General features: G+C 45.3%; 1 protein-coding gene across 3 annotated transcripts in view; it reads left to right on the plus strand.

Annotated features, from left to right (window-relative positions):
- The window catches only part of PIK3R4 (phosphoinositide-3-kinase regulatory subunit 4), a 47568-nt gene that overhangs the window by 4427 nt on the left and 18727 nt on the right, over positions 1-24414 (plus strand). For all 3 annotated transcript variants that reach the window (XM_006158512.1, XM_006158513.1, XM_014591587.2), the window contains exons 3-9: positions 1377-1510; positions 4473-5052; positions 8473-8607; positions 10020-10241; positions 16175-16348; positions 20193-20338; positions 23031-23234. In XM_006158512.1, the coding sequence (XP_006158574.1) occupies positions 1377-1510; positions 4473-5052; positions 8473-8607; positions 10020-10241; positions 16175-16348; positions 20193-20338; positions 23031-23234 (1595 nt within the window). The remainder of the gene's footprint in view (positions 1-1376; positions 1511-4472; positions 5053-8472; positions 8608-10019; positions 10242-16174; positions 16349-20192; positions 20339-23030; positions 23235-24414) is intronic.

The raw sequence follows: 24414 nt of genomic DNA on the forward strand, positions 1-24414 counted from the left end.
AGGGAAAACCAGTAGGGAGGGGGTGTGCCAGGTGAGTGTGGGCAGTTGTGCAGCTTGCCGCTTTAATCAGGTGGTCGGGCACGTTTACTGATAACATGGCGTTTGGAGCTAAGATCTGAAGGAGACAGAGGTGTAAGCCACATAGATTCTCGGGGAGATGGCATTCCAGGTCGAGGGACAGCCGAGGCAGAGGCGGTGAGTAAGGCTCACTCTGACGCCTGTCGTGTGCACAGCGTGATGATTCTGAGACTGCTCTGCTCTCCTTATGCGTATGTAGACACTTTTTCACACCTGTTGTTTGGAAGTTAGGTAAATGCACAGTGGTTGAATTCTTGCTCTTCCCTCTGGGACCTTAGAGCCCACCCCCCTTAGCACTTCAACATTTTTTTTTTTTTGAGAGAGATTTTTGCTATAGGGCGTGTGCGCTCTCCAGAAAGACAGAGAGAGAGAGACAGAGAGACAGAAAGCGAGAAATCACCCCCCAGAGGGGATGGCCACGCCGCAATCCCTTCTCCTCCATTCTCCTCTCGGGATCTTGGGCACGCACACACAGGCGCCCGGCGTGAGGTTAAGTCAACGGGTCCAGGACTTGAACCGTGGTCAACTACGTGGGAATCCAGCGACATAGCCATTATGCTAACGGCTGGTCCCAGTACTTCACGTTTTATGTTTGGTCACTGTTTTGTTTTCCTCGAATGAAAACTTCATGAAGCAAGGTTTTTTGTGTTTGTTTTACGTACTACTAGGGACTAGTAGTATAGTGGGTACCTAATAACTTTGTTTAATGGTGAATGAATGAATGGTCATGTGACTCCTTAGTAATTCTTTATGAACTGAATGTCTACAGATGCTTCCTAAAAAAGAAAAACAACTTCTTTTTAAAAACTTCTAATTTGTATGTGAATATAAACATGTACATTATGTACACATAATTATTTTTAATATAAAACTAGGAAGTAATTTTAGTGTTTTTTTTTTTTTTAAAGAAAAATTGAATGATCTTTTTTGGCTTTATACTTTGGAAACTAATGATCAGGGAAAAGACGTTTTACCTATCTTCTTGATTATAGTTGTATACTACATTAAAACTTTTTATTTTACTTAACTTTAATTAATTAACTAATTTTTCATTTGGAGAGAGAGAAAAAGAGAGAGAAAGCAAGCTGCCAGGTCTGGGACTTGAGCCGTGGTTGGCCGCATGGGAGTCCAGTGCCCCTAACTACCATGCCACCTACTGGCCCTGCTACATTAACATTTTTAGTGCAATTGGGTTTGGGTTTTGGTGTTCGACTTGACGAGTCCTGTGAATTCTCTGTCCGTGTCGTGTAACGAACGTGTTGCCCCTTTTCTGATGGAACTGCACCTGCCGTTTCCAGGTTGTGTGATAGCTGAGCTTTTCACGGAAGGGGCGCCGTTGTTCGACCTCTCTCAGCTCTTGGCGTACAGAAACGGACACTTCTCCCCAGAACAGGTGCTGAATAAGATTGAAGACCGGAGTATCAGAGAACTGGTAACTACCGTACTTGCCTCGAAGTGTTTGAGACGGCACCCCCATCTTTGCCTCAGTCAGCTCTCTGGAACGTGGTGAATTTGGGATAAAGCAGATGAATACGTTAGCCTATTGCTATTTTATTAGGGAGAAATGTACAGTTTTTTCCCCTCAGGCACAGAGTTCATTTGATTAAAAAAGCTATCATTTATCTTCCTTCTTAAAATCTTTAGCTTTGCTTTGGACAGAGTTAGAAGGAAATAAGGTGATACCTGGTCGGGAGAGGTTGTCCTGGCTAGAACGTGCTGTAGAAAATGAAGAAAACGCAAGGCAGCCGGTGGTGTGATGGTGAAGCTGCTGAACTTCCACATGGCCCACTGTGGTTCGAGTCCCAGACCTGGTGGCTTGAAAATCATACTGAATGTGTGTGTGCGCATTCCTACAATCCTGAGAGGAGAATGGAGGAGAAGGATCTGGGACATGGCCATCCCCCTGAGGGGTGCTTTCTCATGTTCTCTCTCTCTCTCTCTCTCTGGTGAGCACACATACCCTATGGTAAAAACCTTTAAAAAAAAAAAGAAGAAAACATATTTAAATGAATGAGATCAGAAATATCCACTTGATTATAATACACCAGTGTAGGGCTATTTCATGTAGAAGCAAGTATCTTTGTATTTTCCTTGGCCCCTGAGGGCAGTTCTGGAAGGGAGCGGTGGAATCACAGTTTGGGCCAGCTTGCTGGGCTAGTGGTGAAGGGAACCAGGTCCACATGGCCTGTCCAAGCCCACAAGGCATGTGTGCAGGGATGAGCGGATCCCAGCAGGCCAGGGAGGAGGCAGGGTTGCAGTATGACCAAACTCCATGGAAGGGTGCTTTCTCACACTCTGTGTCTTTCTGGCAAACAAAACACATAAACAATAAAACCCGCACACACAAGGAATCACAAATTAGTGTAGCAGAATGAGCGAGGAATTCCGTGAGAGCTTATCCTAGGCATGTATCTGCTGGTAGAGGTATCTTTTGTTGTTGTTGTTGTTTGTGTTTGTTTTAAGTTTTTTTTGCTCTAGGGCATGCACACTTGCCAGAGAGAGAGAAAAAGTGAGAAATCACCCCCAGGAGGATGGCCACACCGCGGCCTCTTCTCCATTCTCCCCTTGGAATCCTGGGCGTGATGCACATGCCCCTGGTGTGTTCTTTCAGGCCGCTGGGTGACGAGTTCAAACTGCAGTCTGGCATGTGGGATCCAGCTTCCTTAATCACCCTGCCACTGATGGCCTGAGGGTATCTTTCTTTCTTTTTTTTAAGAGAGAGATTTTTGCTATAGGGCGTGCGCACTTGCTGGAGAGACAGACAGAGAGATCCCCCCTGGGTATGGCCACGCCACAGTCCGTTCTCCTCTCAGGACTCTGGGCACATACACGTGTGCCTGGCTGAGTTTCAAGCTGTCAGGTCTGGGACTCGAACTGTGGTCCACTGCATGGGAGTCTAGCAACATAACCGTTCTGCCATCTGCTGGACCCTCCTGGATCACGCAGTAATAACGCTTATGATAATGACTCAGTCAGGAAAAGATTTGGTATATTTAGAATATTTTCTGTAGCAAGGCAGGGAAACATAATACATTCTAATTCCTCTTAATGATGAATATTAAAAATAAGATTTCGGTGGAAGACAGTTCAGTCCATGTTCAGTGAACAGCACCCTGGATTGGGAGTTGGCCTACCTGGCTGGCCTGTCTTTGGGTAGGACACTTGTTCATAACGTGACTTTAGCTAAGTAAGGTCATGTCTCTGGGCCTCCCTTTTTATAACAGTGAAAGGAGTGCATTTGTTTAATTTTTAAAACACGTAAATCAGAGGTAAAGTGATTTTATTAGATGACTTTTCCATATAGTACATTTGTTCCCACAGATTCAGTGTAGGCTCTTATTTAGAATACACCAGAAAGCTCAGGTGACAAGGAACATTTTTTTTTTTTTGGAGAAGTTTTTTCGCTATAGGGCACGTGCGCTCGCCAGACAGAGAGAGACATAGAGACAGAAAGCGAGAAATCACCCCCCAGGGGGAATGGTCACGCCACAATCCCTTCTCCTCCATTCTCCTCTTGGGATCTTGGGCATGCACGCACACACACCTGGCGTGAGTTTAAGCCACCGGGTCCGGGACGCGAACTGCAGTCGACTACGTGGGAGTTCAGTGTCATAGCCATTACGCTAACTGCTGGTTCCCGTGACAAGGTACATTTTAACAACGTTTCATTTATTTAAATAATGACTGTGATACACTGTGAATGTCCAAGAAAGATTAAACTATATTTTGCATAGCGAAAAAATTATTTCCTTACATTACTAGAAAACACATGACATTCAAATTAGGCAAATCATTGTTACGTTCACAGAACGTACTGTTCCTTTTATACGCCTTGAAAAGTTTAAGGGGAATCCTCCTTTTGACTAGCTCCTCGATCTACACTTAAATCTTGTAGTCCTTCTGATGGTGGCAACGAGGTTCTAGAACAGAACTCTTAACTGGAGATACGTAAATAGTTTTTAAGTGTTCTGTGATTCCTTCCCACAATTACATATAAATTTGTATACAAAAATTGTGTGTATTCATTTTTCTCTGTAGAAGATGCATTGCTTTCTTTAGATTCTCTGGTATCTTGTCAGGGAAGTTTTAGGTCGCTGGGTTGCGAGCAGCAGTGTGCTATGGCCTGTCTATGGGGGATGCTCAGCAGAAGGTAACCCTTATGTGTCAGGACCATCTGTAACACATCAGCGTGAAATCTCCTTTGCTTTCTAGGACAGTAGTGAAACCGCATACTTAGTAGTCAGGTTCTAAACGTAGTTTGTCAGGTGAAGATTGAAAATTGTCAGATTTACTTTGGAAATCTGTAATAGCACTTGTAAATTGCCCTGGTAGCTTTCCTTTTCAAATGTACTTTCTTCAAATCTCTTTCTATTCCCTTTCTCCCTGCGGTACAGGTAACGCAGATGATCCACCGAGAGCCAGATAAACGCCTGGAGGCGGAGGACTACTTGAAGCAGCAGCGTGGCAATGCCTTTCCAGAGATATTTTACACCTTCCTTCAGCCGTACATGGCCCAGTTTGCTAAAGAGACGTTTCTGTCTGCCGACGAGCGTGTCCTGGTTATACGGAAGGATCTGGGTAACATTATTCACAATCTCTGTGGGCAGGAGCTGCCGGAGAAAGCGGGAGAGCCCAGGGAGAGCGGGCTGGTCATCTTGGTGTCTGTCATTACATCCTGCCTCCAGACGCTCAGGTACTGCGATTCCAAACTTGCTGCTTTGGAGCTCATCCTCCACTTGGCCCCAAGATTAAGCGTAGAGATCCTTCTGGACCGTATTACTCCGTACCTCCTGCATCTCAGCAGCGACTCTGTTCCCAGGGTGAGAGCTGAAGCCTTGAGGACGTTGACCAGAGTTCTTGCTCTTGTCAAAGAGGTGCCTCGCAACGACACCAACATCTACCCCGAGTACATCCTGCCCGGCATCGCACACTTAGCCCAGGACAGCGCCACCATTGTCCGCCTAGCCTATGCCGGTGGGTCCCTCGTCCCAGTAACAGCTGCGCAGGCATTGTTAAAGTTACTGATGATACTACTTCTTTTTACCTTTTAAAACTGATTTGGGAATTCCAAGTGTGAACTTTTAAAAAGTGTCCTTTTAAATTATATTATAGCTAGTCTGTTGGTGGGACTCAACTTGTGTGTTCTTTTATTTTTGAACTTGTGAGAATTAGCAAGTGAAAAAATATATAATACAGAATTTTTTTTATTTTGGGAAGTTTTACATTTAACTAGGAATAACACTGATGTTTACAAGCATGTGCTTCTAATCTCGGACTTTAGACCTTTCTAAAGTTTCTCTGAATGAGTAAGCTTGTTAGACTAAGTTTTAAGATACGATAGTGAGTCTGTTGTGTTGAAAATGATTCATCTCACTGGGCAGTCTGGTGGTGAAAGAACCTAGCAAACCAGTTTAATGGGTTCTAAGTTCTCACTTAAAGTCGCGCTTAGCCCGTGTGGTTTCTCTATGACAAGGCAGATGTGCTTTGCACACCCCCCTGTTCTACTCTGTAGAGGATGCAGAATTCAGTCATAAATTCAGGTGGTATATGTTCATATTTTTAGCTACTTTAATTCTGAAGGGTTATTTCTGCATGGAAAATATCACTGAGACATTTGCATAAGTCTTCATTTGTTTCTCTAACGTAATCTGGTGGGAATTGGGCTCTGGTTTGGAATCTGCACGGCACATGTGTGTGGTGACGACCTGGCCACTGTCTGGTGGGAATTGGGCTCTGGTTTGGAATCTGCATGGCACATGTGTGTGGTGACGACCCGGCCACTGTCTGGGAAGGGCTTGTCCAGCTCGGTCATCTCACCTTACCTGCAGTGACCTTGATGGCACGTGTGGACCCGTGTTCGAAATGGCTCTGGTCTTCGTGCTGGCACATCCACAAGGTGGTGGCTGAGGGTTTCTTTTCAGTACAGTTTTATTTGCATTTATTACTGTCTACTTACTTATTTATAGTTTCTGGTTCCCTTCACTGTATAGGTATAAGCTTCAAGCCTAGAAATACAGGATTTATTAAGACTTTTTCTGAGTTTATCATATAAAAGTATATTTATAACTCACTGGGCAAAAAGTAATTGAGCCAGATAGAATCAAGTGTAATGAAAGCTGATAGTTCTAAACACAGTGTTTTCTGTACCAGCTATATGCCTGTACTCTCGGTTCAGTACATTTTTAATCTGTCCTCAGTTGTGTTAAGTGGGTCCAAGTGTGATGCGTAGGTGCCGCGTTAACATCTGCATTCGGCTACTAGTAGCCATGGCAGAGGAGCAGCTGCTACTTGTGGAGACCCACCTCCGCTCTTCTAGAGGAGCTGCCGAGGTCTCAGAGCTCACCTGCAGCACCCTGAGCAGGAGGTGGGAGCTAGGAGAGGCCGGTAGCCTGGCGGCTGTCTGGTCTAGTTCTGGTCCTCAGAGCTGCTTGTACTGACCTTGCTTTCGAAGCAGTCTCTGTCTAATCCTCTGAGTCTTAATGGTCTCAGCCCACAACAGCCCAAGGCCAGCCAGCGCCTTACAGCACCCTGTCTTCATGGCCCAGTGTGTGATAAAACACCTGCTGTTTTTTTAATAATTATTTTACTTAACTTTATCCATTTATTTATTTTCATTTGACCAGAGAGGGGTAGAGTGTGAAAGATAGAGAGTGAGAAAGCAAGCCACCTGGTCTGGGACTCGAACTGTGGTTGGCTATGTGGGAGTCCAGTGCCCTTAAACCACCATTGCCACCTGGCAGTCCCGATAAATGCAACCAGAAGTCTTTTTGAGAGATGCCAGCATGGATTTCTGTCTGTGTGAAGTGAACCGTCAACTTTGCTGAGGCTTATGGACTTAAACAGGGAACTGGGCATAGAACTGCCCAGACTCTCAAGGTACCCATTGAAGAATTGGGTCGGTCGGAAAAGTCATGGCACAGTTTTGCATTTAAAACCCGAAAAAACATGTCACGACTTTTCCAGTGACCCAGTAAGAGCTTTTTCCTAATAAAGATATACTGAGTCAGGCGGGGCTGAGGCTTATTATCGGGGCATGGCCCACGGCCCACGTCCCCATCTGCAGGGTGGGCAGGCATTGCAGGGTGTGCGCATCTTGCTGTCTTCAGCATGCGATCTGAGTCGTGTCGAACCTGGCTGGGGTGGAAAGCAGGACTCCTAGGCGAAGGCGGGCGTCCTGTTTGAGCGACTCATTTTGATCTCAGAAATGTGGTGCAGGAGGAAATGGAGTCTTTTAGATTTGAGCTGAAAGTGGTGAAACTCTGTGTTCAGTGCTGCTCACAGCTAAGGAGAGAGGGCGATCTGGTGGTGGCCAGATGTAAGGAGAGTGGGAGGAGGAGGAGGACAAGGGCGGGAGAGGGAGAAGAGAGGCCGAGCCTGTGCAGGTGCGGTCGGTGGGACGCGTGCAGCGAGGTGAGAAGTCGGTGTTCCACAGTGGGGAGGCGAGCCCAGCAGCCTTAGTACTAACGGTCAGGAGAGGGGAGCAAGTACCAGCTGCAAACAGCGGCGGGCTCACACCGGTCCACTGAGACCTTCAGGGCCCCGTCCATGGCACTGTCCTGACAGCAGCGGGCTCACACTGGTCCACCGAGACCTTCAGGGTTCCCGTCCATGGCACCGTCCTGACAGCAGTTGGTTCTGCTGGGGCTGGCTCTTAGAGGTCGCGGTGAGTCCTCACATGTGTGAGGAGCTGAGCCGTCTAGTAAGGGAAGCGTCAGAAGTTGAGCCCAGGTGTGTTTGGTTCCAGAGCCCAGCTCGATCTGTCGTTGAATGTGCATGTGTCTACGTTAGTCTGATCAGTCTCTCTCAGTTGTCATGATACTGGTTGGAGGATTATCTCTATTAAGCTTTTTTGTTTGTTTGTTTTGGATATGGTATTATATTTTGGTTTATTTATTTATTTATTTTGGAGAGGTTTTTGCTATAGGGCGTGTGCGCTCCCCAGACAGACAGAGACAGAGAGACAGAAAGTGAGAAACCATCCCCCAGGGGGGATGGCCATGCCGCAATCCTTTCTCCTCCATTCTCCTCTTGGGATCTTGGGTATGCACGCACATGCGCCCGGCATGAGTTTTAAGCCACCGGGTCCGGGACACGAACCGCAGTCGACTACTTGGGAGTCCAGCGACATAGCCATTATGCTAACTGCTGGTCCCAATATTTTGGTTTATTTTTAAAAAGAAGTTTGCATTTCAGTTATTAAAACTGGCACTTTGGAAATGGTTGTAGATTATGAGATTGGTTACTAGAAATATGATTAGATTAAGTGCTAAATGGAACATTGTGCCCCTTAGTTTTGAGGTTATCTATGTATATAAAGACTTATGGAAGAAAAGTCATAAGCATTACAAAGGTTTAAGGTGATAAGTATTATAAATTTCTGTTTTCATTTTATAGAAAACATAGCTCTGCTGGCAGAAACAGCTTTGAGATTCCTGGAATTAGTACAGTTGAAAAATCTCAATATGGAAAACGACCCCGGTAGTGAAGAAATTGACGAGGTGCCACATCCGAATGGAAACTACGACACAGGTGGTATAACTTTCTCTTCTGGCATTTCTGGTCTGTGGAATAAGTTCTAATGCTCCCTTGCAGAATCTGCCCTTTGACGTTTTCATGTCAGAAGGCAGACCAGAGCGCAGACGGAGGTGCTCCTGGCGGCTGGCTGTCCCCTCGGCCCTCCTACGCCGTTGTCTAGGTGGAAGACGGCCAGCCTCACCAGAGGCTCCAGGCACAGTTGTTTTCCAGCCAGAATTGATTTTTGTGACCAGTAAAGCTAGCTGGATTGTATAATTTTCATAAGATTAAAAAAGATGGTTCTTGTCATAGCTAAAGAATCTAAACCTCTTCTCCCGTGACATCCCGAGTATCCTCAGTCCTGACCTTTTGTTTCACGTTGTTGCATAGGCCGACTCTCCCCTTTACTGTGAAGGAGTACCCGTGCTGCTCTCCACAGGCTTTTAGTTAATGTTGATGGAAAGATTTAGAAAGAGAACAATATGCTTAGTCTGCTTCAAGGTGTCTCTAGTTGAGGAAAAGTAGGGAAATCTAGTTTTTAGATTTGTACGCCACAGACGACTGGAATGGCTCTTATTTGTTGTAGAGGCACCCTTCGTAGATGGTGGGTGTGGTCTGGAGTTGGACACATGGAGCACTTTTGAACTTCCAGGAGGATGCATCAGAAGGGAAATCCCTTTTTGTGGGAAACAGAAAATTGTTCCCTGTATTCAATGCCCATGGACTTGGACCTTTTTAGACAATGATGGTAGATGTTAAAGTTTGGGGGGGAGTTAACCTAACGTTTTTGTTTGCGTGTGAGATCTGTCACCTTTATCTTTGACAGTAGCTGCACAGTAGCTGGATGGAGCAGGAGTGGCCTCTGTCCTCAGTTGCTTATTCAGTAGGTCATTGCTAGACGTGAGCTCTGCATCGTGTGTATGAGCCTATCTTAAACACCAGGGATGTGGTGGTGTGTGAGACACCACCCGCTCCTGACCTTACGGCAGTAATAAATGACAAGGCAGAGTGAGCAGGAGGGAGGCCAGGGAAGACGACCGTCACCAGATCAGGAAGGCCTTGCCAGGACTGTTGGTGCTTCCCAACATACAATGAGGTGACGTTAAAGATGCTTTCCAGAAGTACTGCTCAGTACCACGGTGTCATGTGGTGAGCCAGTCCAGAGCGTTCATGTTCTCGATTAAACCAATCTTATTGGGCCAGGGTGACCTTTCCCTGGTGTTTCTCCGCGATTTTCTTTTCAAGGCAGTAAATACAGCCGTTAGAGAGCGACCACACCGTGATGTCTTCAGAGCTCTGTGTGGTGGGCGACATGGTGATATGTTTGCCAAGGTGGCTTCTGTGGTCGCTGTACTTCTCTGAGGACTGAGAAAGAGGACTGGGTCTTATGTGTGAGCAAAAAATTAATTCTGTCCTTTTTTTTTAAGAGCTCCAAGCCTTACATGAAATGGTCCAGCAGAAAGTTGTCACTTTGTTAAGTGACCCTGAAAATATCGTGAAACAGACTTTAATGGAGAGTGGAATAACACGCCTGTGTGTGTTCTTCGGACGTCAGAAAGCCAATGACGTTTTGTTGTCACACATGATCACCTTCCTCAATGACAAGAATGACTGGCACCTGCGTGGAGCTTTTTTCGATAGTATAGTTGGTATGTTTTTGTTCGTTAACTCATTTTCTAAGATTTCAGGTTGTCTTCTCAGATAAATACTTCATGCAATCTGAGAAATTGGTGGTGGTACTACCAAATTTATTTAATAATGACATGAGTTAGTATTTCTGTCTTCATGGTGCTTTTGGGTAATGGAAGTATTCTAGATGATCAGGGAGTTGGGCTTTTTTATATATATACATACACATTTTTAATTTTATTTATCATGGTTATTTTAAAATTTGCTGTGGGGCGCACATGTTCATCAGAGAGACACAGAGAGAAAGTGAGAAAGCAAGCCACCAGGTCTTAGACTTGAACTGTGCTTGGCCATGTGAGAGTCCAGCACCTCAACCATCAAGCCACCTGCTGGCCCCCAGGGGGCTGGTTAATTACTGTGATGCATCCCTATGAAAGAATACCATGTTTTCATTAAAAATTATATTTTAAAAGATAATGACAGAAAATACCAAAGACTAAAATATACTAAAATATGACTAATGATTATCTAAGGTTGGGATATTATTGCTTCATTTATATTTTTTGTATTATTAGGTTTTTTTAAAAAGACTTATTTATTATTGTTAATTTTTAAAACTTTGTCATAGGGCACATGTGCTTACCAGAGAGGGTCACAGAGAGAGAGAGAAAGTGAGAAAGCCAGCCACTTGGCTCGGGACTTGAACCACAGACAGTCATATGGGAATCCAGTGCCTAACCTACTATGCTACCTGTGGGCCCGCATAGTACTAGATTTTCTTTTTCTTTTAAAAAAAAAATTATTTATTTAAATTTATTTATTCATTCATTTATTTTTAGTTTGACCAGAGAAAGACATAATGCGAGAGAGAGAGAAAGAGAGAGAGAGCGAGAGAAAGGGGAAGCAAACAAGCAAGACACTAGGTCTGGGCTTGAATCATGGTCGGCCATGTGGGAGTGTCTAGCGTCTTAACCGCCATGCCACCTGCTCATATCCTATTATTAGATGTTCTGAAGTGAACATATTTCACATTAGAACCAGAAAATAACAGTTAAATTATAAGTATGGTTGAAAATCAGTCTAACTAAAAAGATAATTAGAACTTGGAGGCTTGGCCTTTTTTTTTTTTTTTTTACTTTGCTCTTTCTTTATACAGGTCTTGATTTTAAGGTTTATCTAAAGAAGGCAGTCACCTTGTGTTTTATGTGTCCGATTTCTTTTTGTATGCATCAGGTTCCAAATTAAAAATAAATGAAGTATATTTTCAGTGGATTAAGTCACATTTGAGATAGGATTTAATATTTATCTCTTTTGAATAATAACTGATCCCTTTCATACTAAATATACTGATCTTTGCAGTTTTAGATTTGGTCACTTAGGAAATATGTAATAAATCCATGTCACTAACCTTTACCCACTAACCTTCGTGTGTTACTTCCCACGTAGTTCTGTCAGCTTGCTGGGCGTCCCCACAAGGTTTGAGGACCATTCTATGCATTGGGCGTCTTGGCTTCTGTCCAGACTTCCTCATGAGGGAGCAGAGGCTGTAAGGCTTTACATTTTGGTTTCTAGTAATCTGTGAAAGCAGTTGCTGTGAAGTTTAATGTTGGATCTTTCATACATAATAAAATGAAGGAAACCCATCTGGCCACAAGATTGATAGTTCTGTAAATGCTGTCATGATGTTTTGGAGAAAAGAGCATTTCTACTTTGAAAAGCTTTGAAATGTCCTGCTTTTCTTGCTTTGTCATTACTGGAAGTCTCCATACTTCTCTTTAGAGGTTTTGTGTCTGCGTCAGCTGCTGATGCATCGCAGGCTTGTGTCTGGGAGTGTCAAACTCAGCTCCGGATCACTGTGTGCTCTGCTTCCTGCATGTCCGTCTGTCTTGCCCTCTTCTTCCAAAGAATCTTATGTTGTTTCTTTTCTTGAAAAAAAGGTAGAACTCTCCCCATTCGTGTTCACATGTGGTGTGAAACAGATCTTTATTCTTTTTCAGTTGCTAGTAGTACTCGCGTCTCTGTGTGTGACAGTGACACGTGCCTGTTGTCGAAAGCGTGGAGGATGAAGACCTCTGGAGAACACAGTCATCCCTACTCCACAGCCCGTGCTCGGCCTCTTAGTGCCCTGCTCTTCCTTCTTGTAGGTCTTCGTTTTGCTCCTTCCCAGCTGTCTGGTTCTAGCAGGCTCTCGTAGGTGAGGTACCGACTGTGGGCTTCAGGTTCTGGCTTTGCCTCTTGCTAGTTGTGGTTCTTGAGAAAGTGATCTCATTTCTTTTGTGCATGTGTTCTCCTGTCTTTAAAGCGAGAATAATTATTGTAGCTATCTCATTGACCGATGTGATGATGAAGGGACTACCATGTAAACGTTTCTACTTTTTTCTTTCGTAAATTTGTCAGGGGTCATGTGCTCTTGCAGAGGGAGGGAGAGGAGGAAAGTGCCCTGCCACGGGGACTGGTCGCGCCATAACCCCTTTTCCTTCACTGCTCCTCCTCTCAGGATTTGGGGACATGCACTCCCTTGCCCCAGGTGTTTTTGTGCCTCTGGGTCTAGGGCTTGAGGCTGTGCTCCTGGCTGTGTGGGACCCAGCTCCCTCAACCACCAGGCTGGGGCTGGCCTGTACCACCACTTTATTATGTCTTGGACTTCATTTTGCGAACATACTTTTTTCTTTTTTTTTTTTTAAGAGAGAGATTTTTGCTATAGGGTGTGTGTGCTTGCCAGAGAAAGACAGAGAGACAGAAAATGAGAAGTCACCCGTTGGGAGGGATGGCCACGCTGCAATCTCTCCTCCATTCTCCTGTTGGGATCTTGGGCACACATGCACACTTGCTTGGCGTGAATTTTAAGCCACTGGGTCTAGGACTCGAACCATGAGGAACTCTGTGGGATACCAGCAGGGTATCCATTACACCATCTGCTGGTCCCAATTTTTGTCTTTTTAAAAATAATCTTTATGTAGTCAGTTTATTTGATTCGTGATTATTTTTTCAACATTGTACGTAAAGCCTTTTTCTATTCCAGAATTAGGTTAATCTCTTGTACATTTGTTGTCTATTTCTTGTAATGTTTAATCTTCATTTTGGGCTGTGGTATAACATAAAACCTAAATATTTTTTCTTCTCAGAACTATAGCTACTTTTCTCAACACAATATACTAAACATTTTCTTTCTCATTGCCTTTTTTTTTTTTTTTCGGAGAGTTTTTTTTTGCTATAGGGCACGTGTGCTCGCCAGAGAGACAGAAAGCGAGAAATCACCCCCCAGCGGGGATGGCCACACTGCAGTCCCTTCTCCTCCATTCTCCTCTTGAGATTTTGGGCAAGCATGTATATGTGCCTGCCATGAGTTTAAGCCACAGGGTCAAGGACTCGAACCGTGGTCAACTACGTGGGAGTCCAGCGACATAGCCATTAGGCTAACTGCTGGTCCCATTTCCCATTGCTTTTTGAACCTTTATCATCTTTAACACTCCTTCTAGTGAGTCAGTTTGCTGGATAGTCTCATTTCATTTATTTTTCTGTCCTTGGACTAAAATAATACTCAGCCATATAATATTATTACTTATGGTCAGTTTTAGTATCTCTTAGAATAAGTTCCCAGATATTCTTCATGTCCATTATGTTAAAAAGGTTTTAAAGTTTGTTTTATGATCACACATGGGAGTGAGAAGCATTCTCTCTTCGAGAGAGCGGGAGAGGGAGAAGCACTCGTGACAGAGTCCCCTCTCGGCCCGCCAACCCGTCAGAGTAGTGGATACGCGCGTGCCTCTGTGGTCAGGCCAGCCCTGGTCCTGAACCAGTGGTCGGCTGGATGGTCTCGCACTGCAGCTGAGTTTGCTGCCGACTGTACCACCAAGCTGGGCCCAGACCATCTCCGCTTACTGTACATTTCAGTTTGTAAAGTTCCTAACCATAATCTACTACAATTTTAGATGGTATTTTTTTTTTTGATAAATAGTACAGTTGTACAATTACTCTTTAATTATAGAGAAATGTACTTGATAAATTATTTGGAATTTATTTACAATTTATGAAGTTATTTTTGAAGACCCTTAGTTGCAGTTTCTATAGCAACTACTCCGGTTTGTTTTGGCTGGTGTCTTCAGGTGATTTTTACTGTATCTCTAATATTCTCATAGTAATATTTTGCAGTGATCAGTTTTGGATATTATCTTTTCAGGTTTTTTCCCTATGCCTGTTGAAGATTTAACTCATTTGTAACCATGCCCTGATTCCACTTCCCTTCTCTGTTTTTGAAATGTTGACCACTATTTTCAGTGCTTTGGTTTTAGTTTGTTGTTTTTATAACTTTAAGCAATTAATCCCATTTAAACAAATTTGTGCTAGAGGTGCATGCACTTCCCAGACAGGGAGGGAAGGAAAGTGAGGAAGCGTCCCAAAGAGGGTCGGCCACACCAGCCCCCTCCTCCACTCTTCTCGGGACTATAGGCACATGCGCACACCTGCCTGCTGTGTTCTTTGAGCTGCTGGGCCTGGGGCTCGAACTGTGCCGTGGATGCCAGATCTCGCCACCTGAATCGCTGTGCTTCCTGCTGGCTCAGCCCTGTCTTTAGGTTTTATGTTACACCACAGCCCAAAATGAAGATCATTTAAACAGTGTGTGTAAAGTGCTCTTCTGGTTTGCGTTTCAGAGAGGTCAGTACCCCTTTCACTTCTCCTCGCTCTTCTTCTTCTTGAGAATTCTGAGTTCCCAACTAATGGTTTTGTTGACATGGTTAATAACGTGTATGTTCTGTTCTGCAATGACAAATCTTTTGTGCTTTTTTTATTATTTTTAAATTGCATGTGCACACGTTGGAGAGAGTGGGAAGGGGGAAAGTGAGAAATACCCCGAAGGGGACGGCCACTCTGCAGTCGCCTCTCACCCTCCTCTCAGGGTTCTGGGTGTTCCTGGACACGTGCCCAGCGCGTCTTTCCGTCTGTCAGGCCGTGTGGGACATAGCTGCCTAATACCACACCACCTGGCTGGCCTCTTTTGTTCTTCACACGGGATTTACGTGATTGTTAATGTGTAAAGATTATTGGCCCGTGCTGTCAGCGTGATGAAGTCTGCTTCTCCACAGTCTCGTTCTGTGACCCTCCTACCCCTGGAGTGTTTTTATAGCAAAGTCAGTGGGTTCTTTTTTCCTCTTTCAGTTACTACATACACTGTACAGCTTAATTTATTCCATGTTTAGAGCAACTTTTGTTTGTTGTCTTGAACTTTTAGATTCCTTCGTTTTCCTTTTAGGGAGCAAAGTAATATACGTGCTGTACCATATCTGTAATACCTAGCTTCCTTCTTACCACTTTTATTTGTTGCTTGAAATCTGTTTCATTTTGATTATTGGTGGCATTTTGCAGCTTCTTGGCTTTTCATTTGGCTTGACCGATTTCCAGATCTTTGCTTGCTCTCCTCCCCCTCAGCACCCACCCCTCAACTTGATTTCCTTGGTTAGACTTGTCGTTTTATATCCTCTGCCTCTTCCTCTTTATTTTGCGAGTTCATCCCCAAGAAACTTTCTTGGAAAAGGGTTGTGCAGGAGGTAAACCTTTACAGTCCTTGCATGTCTTTAAATGACTTACGTTGCTTCTTAATTAATCGGTGGGTTGGATATAGAATTTCTTTCACAGCTGAGAATTTTGCTGCTGTCTTCTCGCCTCCACTGTTGGGAAGGTCACTTGATGCCAGTCTGTTTCTTCTTCCTTTTTAGGAGACCTGCATTTTTCTTCTTGTAAGTTCATAGGAACTCTGTTTTCCCTTGATGGTCCAGGATTTCTTGACGATTTGCTTTGGTGTTCCGTCTGCATTTCCTGTGCTGGGTAGGAAGTACGGTGTTCTTCCCTGGATCTCCCTCGACATGTCTGGCTTCTGACCGATGGTGCTGTTTCACTTAATGCCGTAGGTACTTCCTGGCACCTGTGAGCCAGGTGATGTTGCTTCTCGTTTCAGGTGTCGCTGCCTACGTCGGCTGGCAGAGCTCCTCAATCCTCAAGCCCCTTCTGCAGCAGGGCCTTAGCGATGCCGAGGAGTTTGTTGTCGTGAAGGCGCTCAGCGCCCTGACCTGCATGTGCCAGCTGGGGCTGCTGCAGAGGCCCCACGTCTACGAGTTTGCCAGTGACATCGGTGAGTGTGTCCGTCAGACGGTAGGGAGGGTGGGAGCTTCGGAAAGCGGTCAGGTGTTGCAGAGGGAGAGCTGCCGTTATTGTTGCTGTTGGCATTCGTACATGCACGTGCACGCATGCTTGCATGTATGTGGGAGACAGGTGGGCAGATCAGTCTGACCCTCTAATCCTGGTTGGGAAATACTGCTTTGTCCTCACACTTTGTTAAGTCTCTGTGACCCCTGGAAAAAAAACAAGGCCTTCCCCCCCCCCCACACACACACACTGGAGGTTAAAGCTTAATAATTCTGTAGCTTAAACTTGTTTTTTGGACACTAGACTACTAGTCAGGTTGAAAGGTGGATGTGCAGAGTTTTCTGTGACATCTGTCACTGCTTCGATGCCAGTCACGAATTCGTATTGAAATGACTACTTCTGTGAGCTCGCGAAAGGAGTTAATTGCTTGGCCTGTATAGCACTAATCTACACGTGCTTCCTGATTTACTAGTGTTCTTTCGACTTTATATGTATGTGTGTCTGTATTTATGAAAGTGACAGGCATTAAGTAGAAACCGTAACTCTATATTAAGTTAAGGGACTTAGTGACTTAGAATAGTTTTGCATGACAATACTGTTTTTTTTTTTTTCCATGGTGCTCACGTTGTTGGCAGTCTTTCCTTTCACCTTGATCAGCTGTTTTTAGCATTTCTTTCTTTTTTTTGAGAGAAATTTTTGCTGTAAGGTGCGTACATGCAACGGAGAGACAGAGACAGGAAGAGAGAAAGTGAGAAATCACCCCCTGGGGGGATGACTGCGCCATAGTTCCTTCTCCATTCTCCTCCTGGGATTTTGAGCATGTGCACACACATGCCCAGTGTGAGTTTCAAGCCTCCGGGTTTGGGACTCAAACTGTGTTCAGCCATGTGGGAGTCCACTACCTTAACCACTATGCCACTTGATAGCCCTTGCTTTTTTTTCTTTTTTTTTTTTTAAATAATTATTTTATTGACAGAGAGAGGGATCTCTGGCTTGGGAGTCCCGAGGCTGGAGCTGCAGCGGGCAGCCCTGCCTCAGAATTCCTTGGCCTAGGGGTCGGAAGATGGGAGTGGGGTGTCTGTAGAGCTGAGGGCGTTCCTATGTGGTAAGGAGAAGAGAGAAATTTACAAATGAAAGAAGAGAAGGAGAGAGAGAGAAAAAAATTATTTTATTGAACTTCATTTATTTATTTATTTCAATTTGACCAGAGAGGGATGAGAGAGAGGGAAAGTGAGAAAGCAAGCTGCCAGATTCAGGATTTGAACGCAGTCCAGCACCCTTAACCATCATGCCACCTGCCAGCCCCTGTTTTTAGCATTTCTTATAAGGCAGGTCTAATAATGATAAAATCCTATAGCTTTTGTTTGTCTGGGAGTCTTAGTCTTTTCTTTGGGTTTCTGAAGGACAGCCTTGACTGGTGTAGTGTTTACTCTTGGTTGAAGGGTTTTTTTGTCCCTCGCCCCCTCAAGCACTTTAGCTATATTACCACACTTTCTCTTGGCTCATGAATTTCTACTGAGAAAAATCAAATTGCTGAAGCTTTCCTTGAATGCGATGTGTTGCTTTTCTCTTACTGCTTTGAAAATTCTTTCTTTCTCTTTGACGTTTGGAGATTTGATTAGGATGTGTTTGGGGAGGTTCTCTGTGTCGAATCTATTTAGGCTTCTTCGGGCTTCACAGAGAATATCCACCTCCTTCACCGCACTGGGAGATTTACTGTCATGTCTTTTTTTTTGGAGAGGTTTTTGCTATAGGGCGTGTGCACTCGCCAGAGAGACAGAGACAGAGAGACAGAAAGTGAGAAATCAGCCCCCAGAGGGGATGGCCACGCCGCAATCCCTTCTCCTCCATTCTCCTCTCGGGATCTTGGGCACGCACGCACACACGCCTGGCATGAGTTTAAGCCACTGGGTCCGGGACTTGAACCACGGTTGACTACATGGGAGTCCAGCGACAGAGCCATTACGCTAACTGCTGGTCCCTACTGTCATTTCTTTAAATAAACTTTCAACCACTTTCTTTTCCCTCTCCTCCTGGAATTCTCATAATGCATATCTTGGTTTATTTGATTAATGACATGTGTCCTGTTTTCTCTTTTTTTTCTTTTGGAGACGTTTTTGCTATAGGGCGCATGTACTCGCCAGAGAGACAGAGAGACAGAGAGATAGAAAGCGAGAAATCACCCCCCGGGGAGATGGACATGCTGCAGTCCCTTCTCCTCCATTCTCCTCTCGGGATCTTGGGCATGTACGCACACGCGCCTGGTGTGAGTTTAAGCTACTGGATCCAGGACTTGAACCGTGGTCGACTACATGGAAGTCCAGCGACATAGCCATGACGCCAACTGCTGGTCCCATGTCCTGCTGGTCCCATGTCCTCCTTTCTTTATTGTTTTTCATTCTTTTACTTTTTGTTCCTCTTGGTAATTTCAAATGACCTATTCTTGAACTCAGTGTTTTTTTCTTTTTTAAGAATGAATTTTATTCATTATTATTATTTTAATTTGACCTGAGAGAGACAGAGAAAGGGAAAGTGAGAAAGCAAGTCACCAGGTCCGAGATTAGAACCATGTTGGCCATGTGGGAGTCCAGTGCACTTAATCACCATGTCCCCTCTGGCCCCAGAGTCACTGATTGTTTTTTTTTTTGTCTCGATAGAGTTTCTTGTAGAAGTTTTCTATGGAATTTCTTAGTTCAGTTTTTCTGCTCCAGATTTTTGTATGGTTTCTATCCCTTTGTTAAACTCCTTCCTTTAGGCACTTACTCTTCTCCTTATTTTGTGTAGTTATTTGTGTTCTCTTGTGCTCACTGACTTTCTTTAAGACCATTATTTCAAATTCTTTGTTAGGTACTTTGTAGCTTTTCATTTTTTTAGGGTTCGTTACTGGTGCTTCCTTTTATTCCCTTCGGTGGTGTTTGTTTCCTGGATTATTTGACATCCTATGGCCTCACATTGGTGTGTGTGCATTTGAGGAAGCAGGTACCTCAAAAAAAAAAGCTTTCAACGGGTCAGCCCAGCCAGACCTTCTAGGCATGTTGTCTGGCGAGGTCTCTGGGTGGCGGTGCCAGTTTCCACAGGTGCCGGCCTGGTGCAGACTTCGGGCGTCAGTGTGCTGCTGGAACAGACCAAGTCTGAACCTGAGTCTGGGGACAGCCCTTGGACCTGGCCTCTAAGAGCTGGAATCTGAGTCTGTGGGGCGGCCCTCGGACCTGGCCTCTAAGAGCTGGCCTGGAGCCTCAGCCAGCAAGGCCAGTGTTGACACCTGAGCCTGCAGAGGCAGCTTGGTGTTGGGGTCTGCTGGGGTGACCTGCAGTCTGATCTACTGCAGTGGGCCTGGGTACTGAGTCCACGAGCCCTGGCCTCTGGGCTGACGGGGCCCTGGCGCTGGCCTGCAGGCTGTACCTGGGCAGGCTGTACCTGGGCCTCCGTGGCACTCCCTCCTGCAGAGCCGTGGCTCCTCAGCGTGGCCACCGTGCTGGGCCTGTTGCCCCTTTCCGTCTTCCTGCAGTCGTTTTAATACAGTGTTACAGATGAGTGGGTGCCCACCCATCTTTAGCCCTGGCTTAAAACCAGCAATTTTAAACCCTCAGAAAGGAGGTGACTGCTTTTTATTTTCTTACGGCATTATTGACATCCGCGATAAGGAAACACTGTCACAGTGGCTCTGTCGGGTGACCTTGTGCCGCGGGGTCATTGCGTACGTCAAGCACCTGAGAGTAGCATGGCGGCGCGTTGTCTTTCTCAGTCAAGTTACAGGGTGAGCGGTGTCAGCCCGACAGCTCGGACTACGTACCAGCTGGCTTGATCTATGCCTTTCTCTCCCCCTTCAGCCCCCTTCCTGTGCCACCCCAACCTGTGGATACGCTATGGCGCTGTGGGCTTTATCTCCGTGGTCGCCGGTCAGATAAGCACAGCCGACGTCTACTGTAAACTGATGCCGTACCTCGACCCGTACATCACGCAGCCCATAATACAGGTACAGACCGCCGAGTCCGCGCCTCCTGACCGTGCCCGCTCAACGGACGCTCGGGTCGTCCTGTCTCTGTACAGCTCTAAAACTGACGTTGAGTGACAGGGTAGTAACCCTGTTTTCAAGCGGTTAGCGTTAATGGGCCACGCACCCTTGGAGACGGGAAAACTCCGAGTATTGTATTATATATCAGGCTGGACACCGTACTCTCTTCTGTGGAATACTGTAGAACCGAACGGTTAAGGTGAAGTACAACCTGGCAGAAAAGCACATTGATGGATCTCTGTTCTTATTGTAGAAAGTATAGCTGATTACAGCCAGAGTTACCATCTGTGATAAATTAGAAAAAGTCTTTTCAAATGCTTTTTTTTAGCCATTAGCTGGTTCTAGATTCCTTTTTTTTAAATATCTTACACCTCTACCTTCAGCAATATAGCACTTGATGATAAACTTTGGATCTTTGGTTTGTATGAGGCAAATTTTATTTACCAAGCGTGTCAGTGTCTAGACCCTTCATCTTGCTGGTCAGCCAGTTATCAGAATAGGTACTTAAATTGAATGGAGTGTTGAAGGATGATTTTGGCTGTTAAAATACGCTGAGCTATCTTATTTTTATTAAAGTTACATCCCATTTGAAAGTTGGCTTCTCTTTCTCCTACATTTGTATCTCAGTGTGCTCCCCGCCCTGATGAAATGGCCTTGGAGATACTTGCAAACTGGCTATATTTTCAGTTCTTAATTTCTCCATGAATTTATTCATTTTTGGGGCTGTCATTCTTTATTTCATAGAGTTTGTAATTTATATATGAGCAACTTACATACACCTGAAAGATGAATAACACTACAGAAATGACACCTTCTCTTTGCTGAAATCTACTTATGCTTCTTTTGAAATCAGGTCTATACTTTTTAAAAAGTTCACTTATTTAATTAGTGAGTGAAAGGGAAGGAGCTGGCACCGCTCATGGCGTGACCCACTGCCAGCCCAGCCCGGACCACGGGCACGTGCATGCCTGGCACACTCAGGGAGGCCTCTGGTTGCCTGCCGGGAGCCTTCCCACCAGGCGTGCTGCAGAGCCTCATGTTTGCTGTTGCACCACAGCCGGCCCTGTCTGCTCCTTTCGGCATATTTTTCTGCTTAAGAGTTTTTGTTGGGAGCAGCAGATGGTGTAATGGTTATGTTGCTACATTTGTATCTCAGTGTGCTCCCCGCCCTGATGAAATGGCCTTGGAGATACTTGCAAACTGGCTATATTTTCAGTTCTTAATTTCTCCATGAATTTATTCATTTTTGGGGCTGTCATTCTTTATTTCATAGAGTTTGTAATTTATATATGAGCAACTTACATACACCTGAAAGATGAATAACACTACAGAAATGACACCTTCTCTTTGCTGAAATCTACTTATGCTTCTTTTGAAATCAGGTCTATACTTTTTAAAAAGTTCACTTATTTAATTAGTGAGTGAAAGGGAAGGAGCTGGCACCGCTCATGGCGTGACCCACTGCCAGCCCAGCCCGGACCACGGGCACGTGCATGCCTGGCACACTCAGGGAGGCCTCTGGTTGCCTGCCGGGAGCCTTCCCACCAGGCGTGCTGCAGAGCCTCATGTTTGCTGTTGCACCACAGCCGGCCCTGTCTGCTCCTTTCGGCATATTTTTCTGCTTAAGAGTTTTTGTTGGGAGCAGCAGATGGTGTAATGGTTATGTTGCTGGACTCCCACGTAGTCGACTACGGTTCAATTCCTGGACTTGGCAGCTTAAAACTCGCACTAGACATGCGTAAAGCCTACACTGAGCATGTGCGTGTATGCCTGAGATCCTGGGAGGAGAACGGAGAAGGGATTGCAGTATGACCACCCCTCCTGGGGGTGATTTCTCAATTTCTGTCTTTCTGGAGAGCGCATGCACCCTGTAGCAAAAATCTCTCCTAAAAAACAAACAAACAAACAAAACCATACAGGGTTTTGTTTAGTAAATTTTTGTTTTTATCGTTATTTCTATTTCGAAAGGTCAGGATCAGGGGTTGAGGCTAATTACTCAACTTGCTTCATAAATCGTACTTACCTCTGCACGGTTTGGATTAGATAAACGTACCGTTTTGCCGACTTGTGCCCACTCCGCGTAGTCTCCTACATCTAAATAAAGCCCTCCGGGTTACTTTGGGTAGTGCTCACCCTTTTTATTACATGGACATTGGCAAGGAGCGCGTCCGTGGGGTGATAAAAGGAAGCGTTTATGTGCTCTGTGGAGAGTCGTGTTCCTCAGGGGTGGCCGGGTCGGCTGGGAAGGCACGGCCACTGCGGGGAAGACTCGTGGCTGTCCAGCACCTGTCTGGACCGGGACGCACTGGCTGCTAGACGTATAAACTGCAGGTGTTTTTAGGTCCAGGGGGTCATCACATACTGGGATGTAAGAAAGGCTCTTTTTCATTTTTTAAGGTTTTCTGGCGTGGGTCTTTGTTATTAGAATAAACAGATGTATAGTTTAGTGTTAACAATGAAAGTGAGACGTTTCTCGGCCCTTTAATGCTCACTCGTATTCCTTTTCTCAAAAAAGAATAGTAGCAGATGTTGATGAACTCATTTTCCTACAAAACGAATGTGTGTTGGCTCCCACAGGTCGTACTCACTGAGCTTAAAACAGCTGCACTGTGTGTTTTCCGTTCGACTGATGCTTTCGATTTTTCTGATACAGATCGAAAGACAGCTTGTTCTGCTCAGCGTCTTAAAGGAGCCCGTGAGCCGCTCCATATTCGATTATGCTTTGCGGTCTAAGGACATTGCCAGCTTGTTCAGACACCTGCACCTGCGCCAGAAGAAACGGAGAGGGTCCCTCCCCGCCTGCCCCCCACCCGAGGACCCCGTCATCGCACAGCTTCTGAAGAAGCTGCTCTCCCAGGTGTCCGCCTCCCTCCGCTCTCGCTTACGGGCGAGTGGGTCGGCTGGCTGGGTTACACACGAACGAGGATATACATTGGACAGTCTTGGGCATGGTCTTCAGAAGCTACGTAAAGGCAGGATGACGATAAAGCACTTGGTTGAGCTAAGCAGAGAGTCACGGGAGACCTAGGAAGTTTCTTTTGCAATGGGTGACTAAATAAATGAAAGAGAGAGAGAGAAATAGCCTAGATTTAAGTTCCATTCTTGATTCAGCCTCACATTTCATCTAAGTATATTGAAACCGGGCTTTAGTAAGCATGGCAAATCTCAGATACAGAAAGACCCTGGTTAGACCCGGAGTCAGATCCCACATCTCAGATACAGCACAGAAAGACCCTGGTTAGGCCCGGAGCCGGACTGGCAAATCTCAGATACAGAAAGACCCTGGTTAGACCCGGAGTCAGATCCCACATCTCAGATACAGCACAGAAAGACCCTGGTTAGACCCGGAGTCAGATCCCACATCTCAGCTCAGATACCGGAAAACCCTGGTTAGACCCGGAGTCAGATCCCACATCTCAGATACAGCACAGAAAGACCCTGGTTAGGCCGGAGTCAGATCCCACATCTCAGATACAGCACAGAAAGACCCTGGTTAGACCCGGAGTCAGATCCCACATCTCAGATACAGCACAGAAAGACCCTGGTTAGGCCCGGAGTCAGATCCCACATGGCTGACCTAGAGCTTTGAGGTCCACAGACGCGGCAGCTCAGAAAGCACACACAGATCCCTGCAGGTGGAGGAAGGCAGGAGAGGGAGTTGCCGTGTGACCGTTTCCCGCTGGAAGGAGCGTTCTCTCTCTCTCTCTCTCTCTCTCTCTCTCTCTCTGTCTCTGGCAAACGCGCACACACCCTCCGGTAAACTTAACGAAAGAGAAAAGGAAAGTCCTGGTCTCTTTCAAGTAAAATTTATAAGAGTTCTCTGAAATAACTTGGTTTTTAATTCATCATAGGTTGATTAGGTTTACTGCTGTATTTTCAATGCATATAAATTTGGATTAATTGACAAATTTTGAAAAGACTGGTAAGAGTGCATTGGAAGGTGTTTTCTGTCTCCCTCCCTTTCTCTCTCTCTGGGGAGTGCATGTGCCCTCTGGCAATTGAAAAACAATAGAAAAAAAGAAATTTCAAAGATGAAT

The sequence above is a fragment of the Tupaia chinensis genome, unplaced genomic scaffold (assembly GCF_000334495.1).
Source record: "Tupaia chinensis unplaced genomic scaffold, TupChi_1.0 Scaffold000601_1, whole genome shotgun sequence".
Lineage (NCBI taxonomy): Eukaryota > Metazoa > Chordata > Mammalia > Scandentia > Tupaiidae > Tupaia > Tupaia belangeri.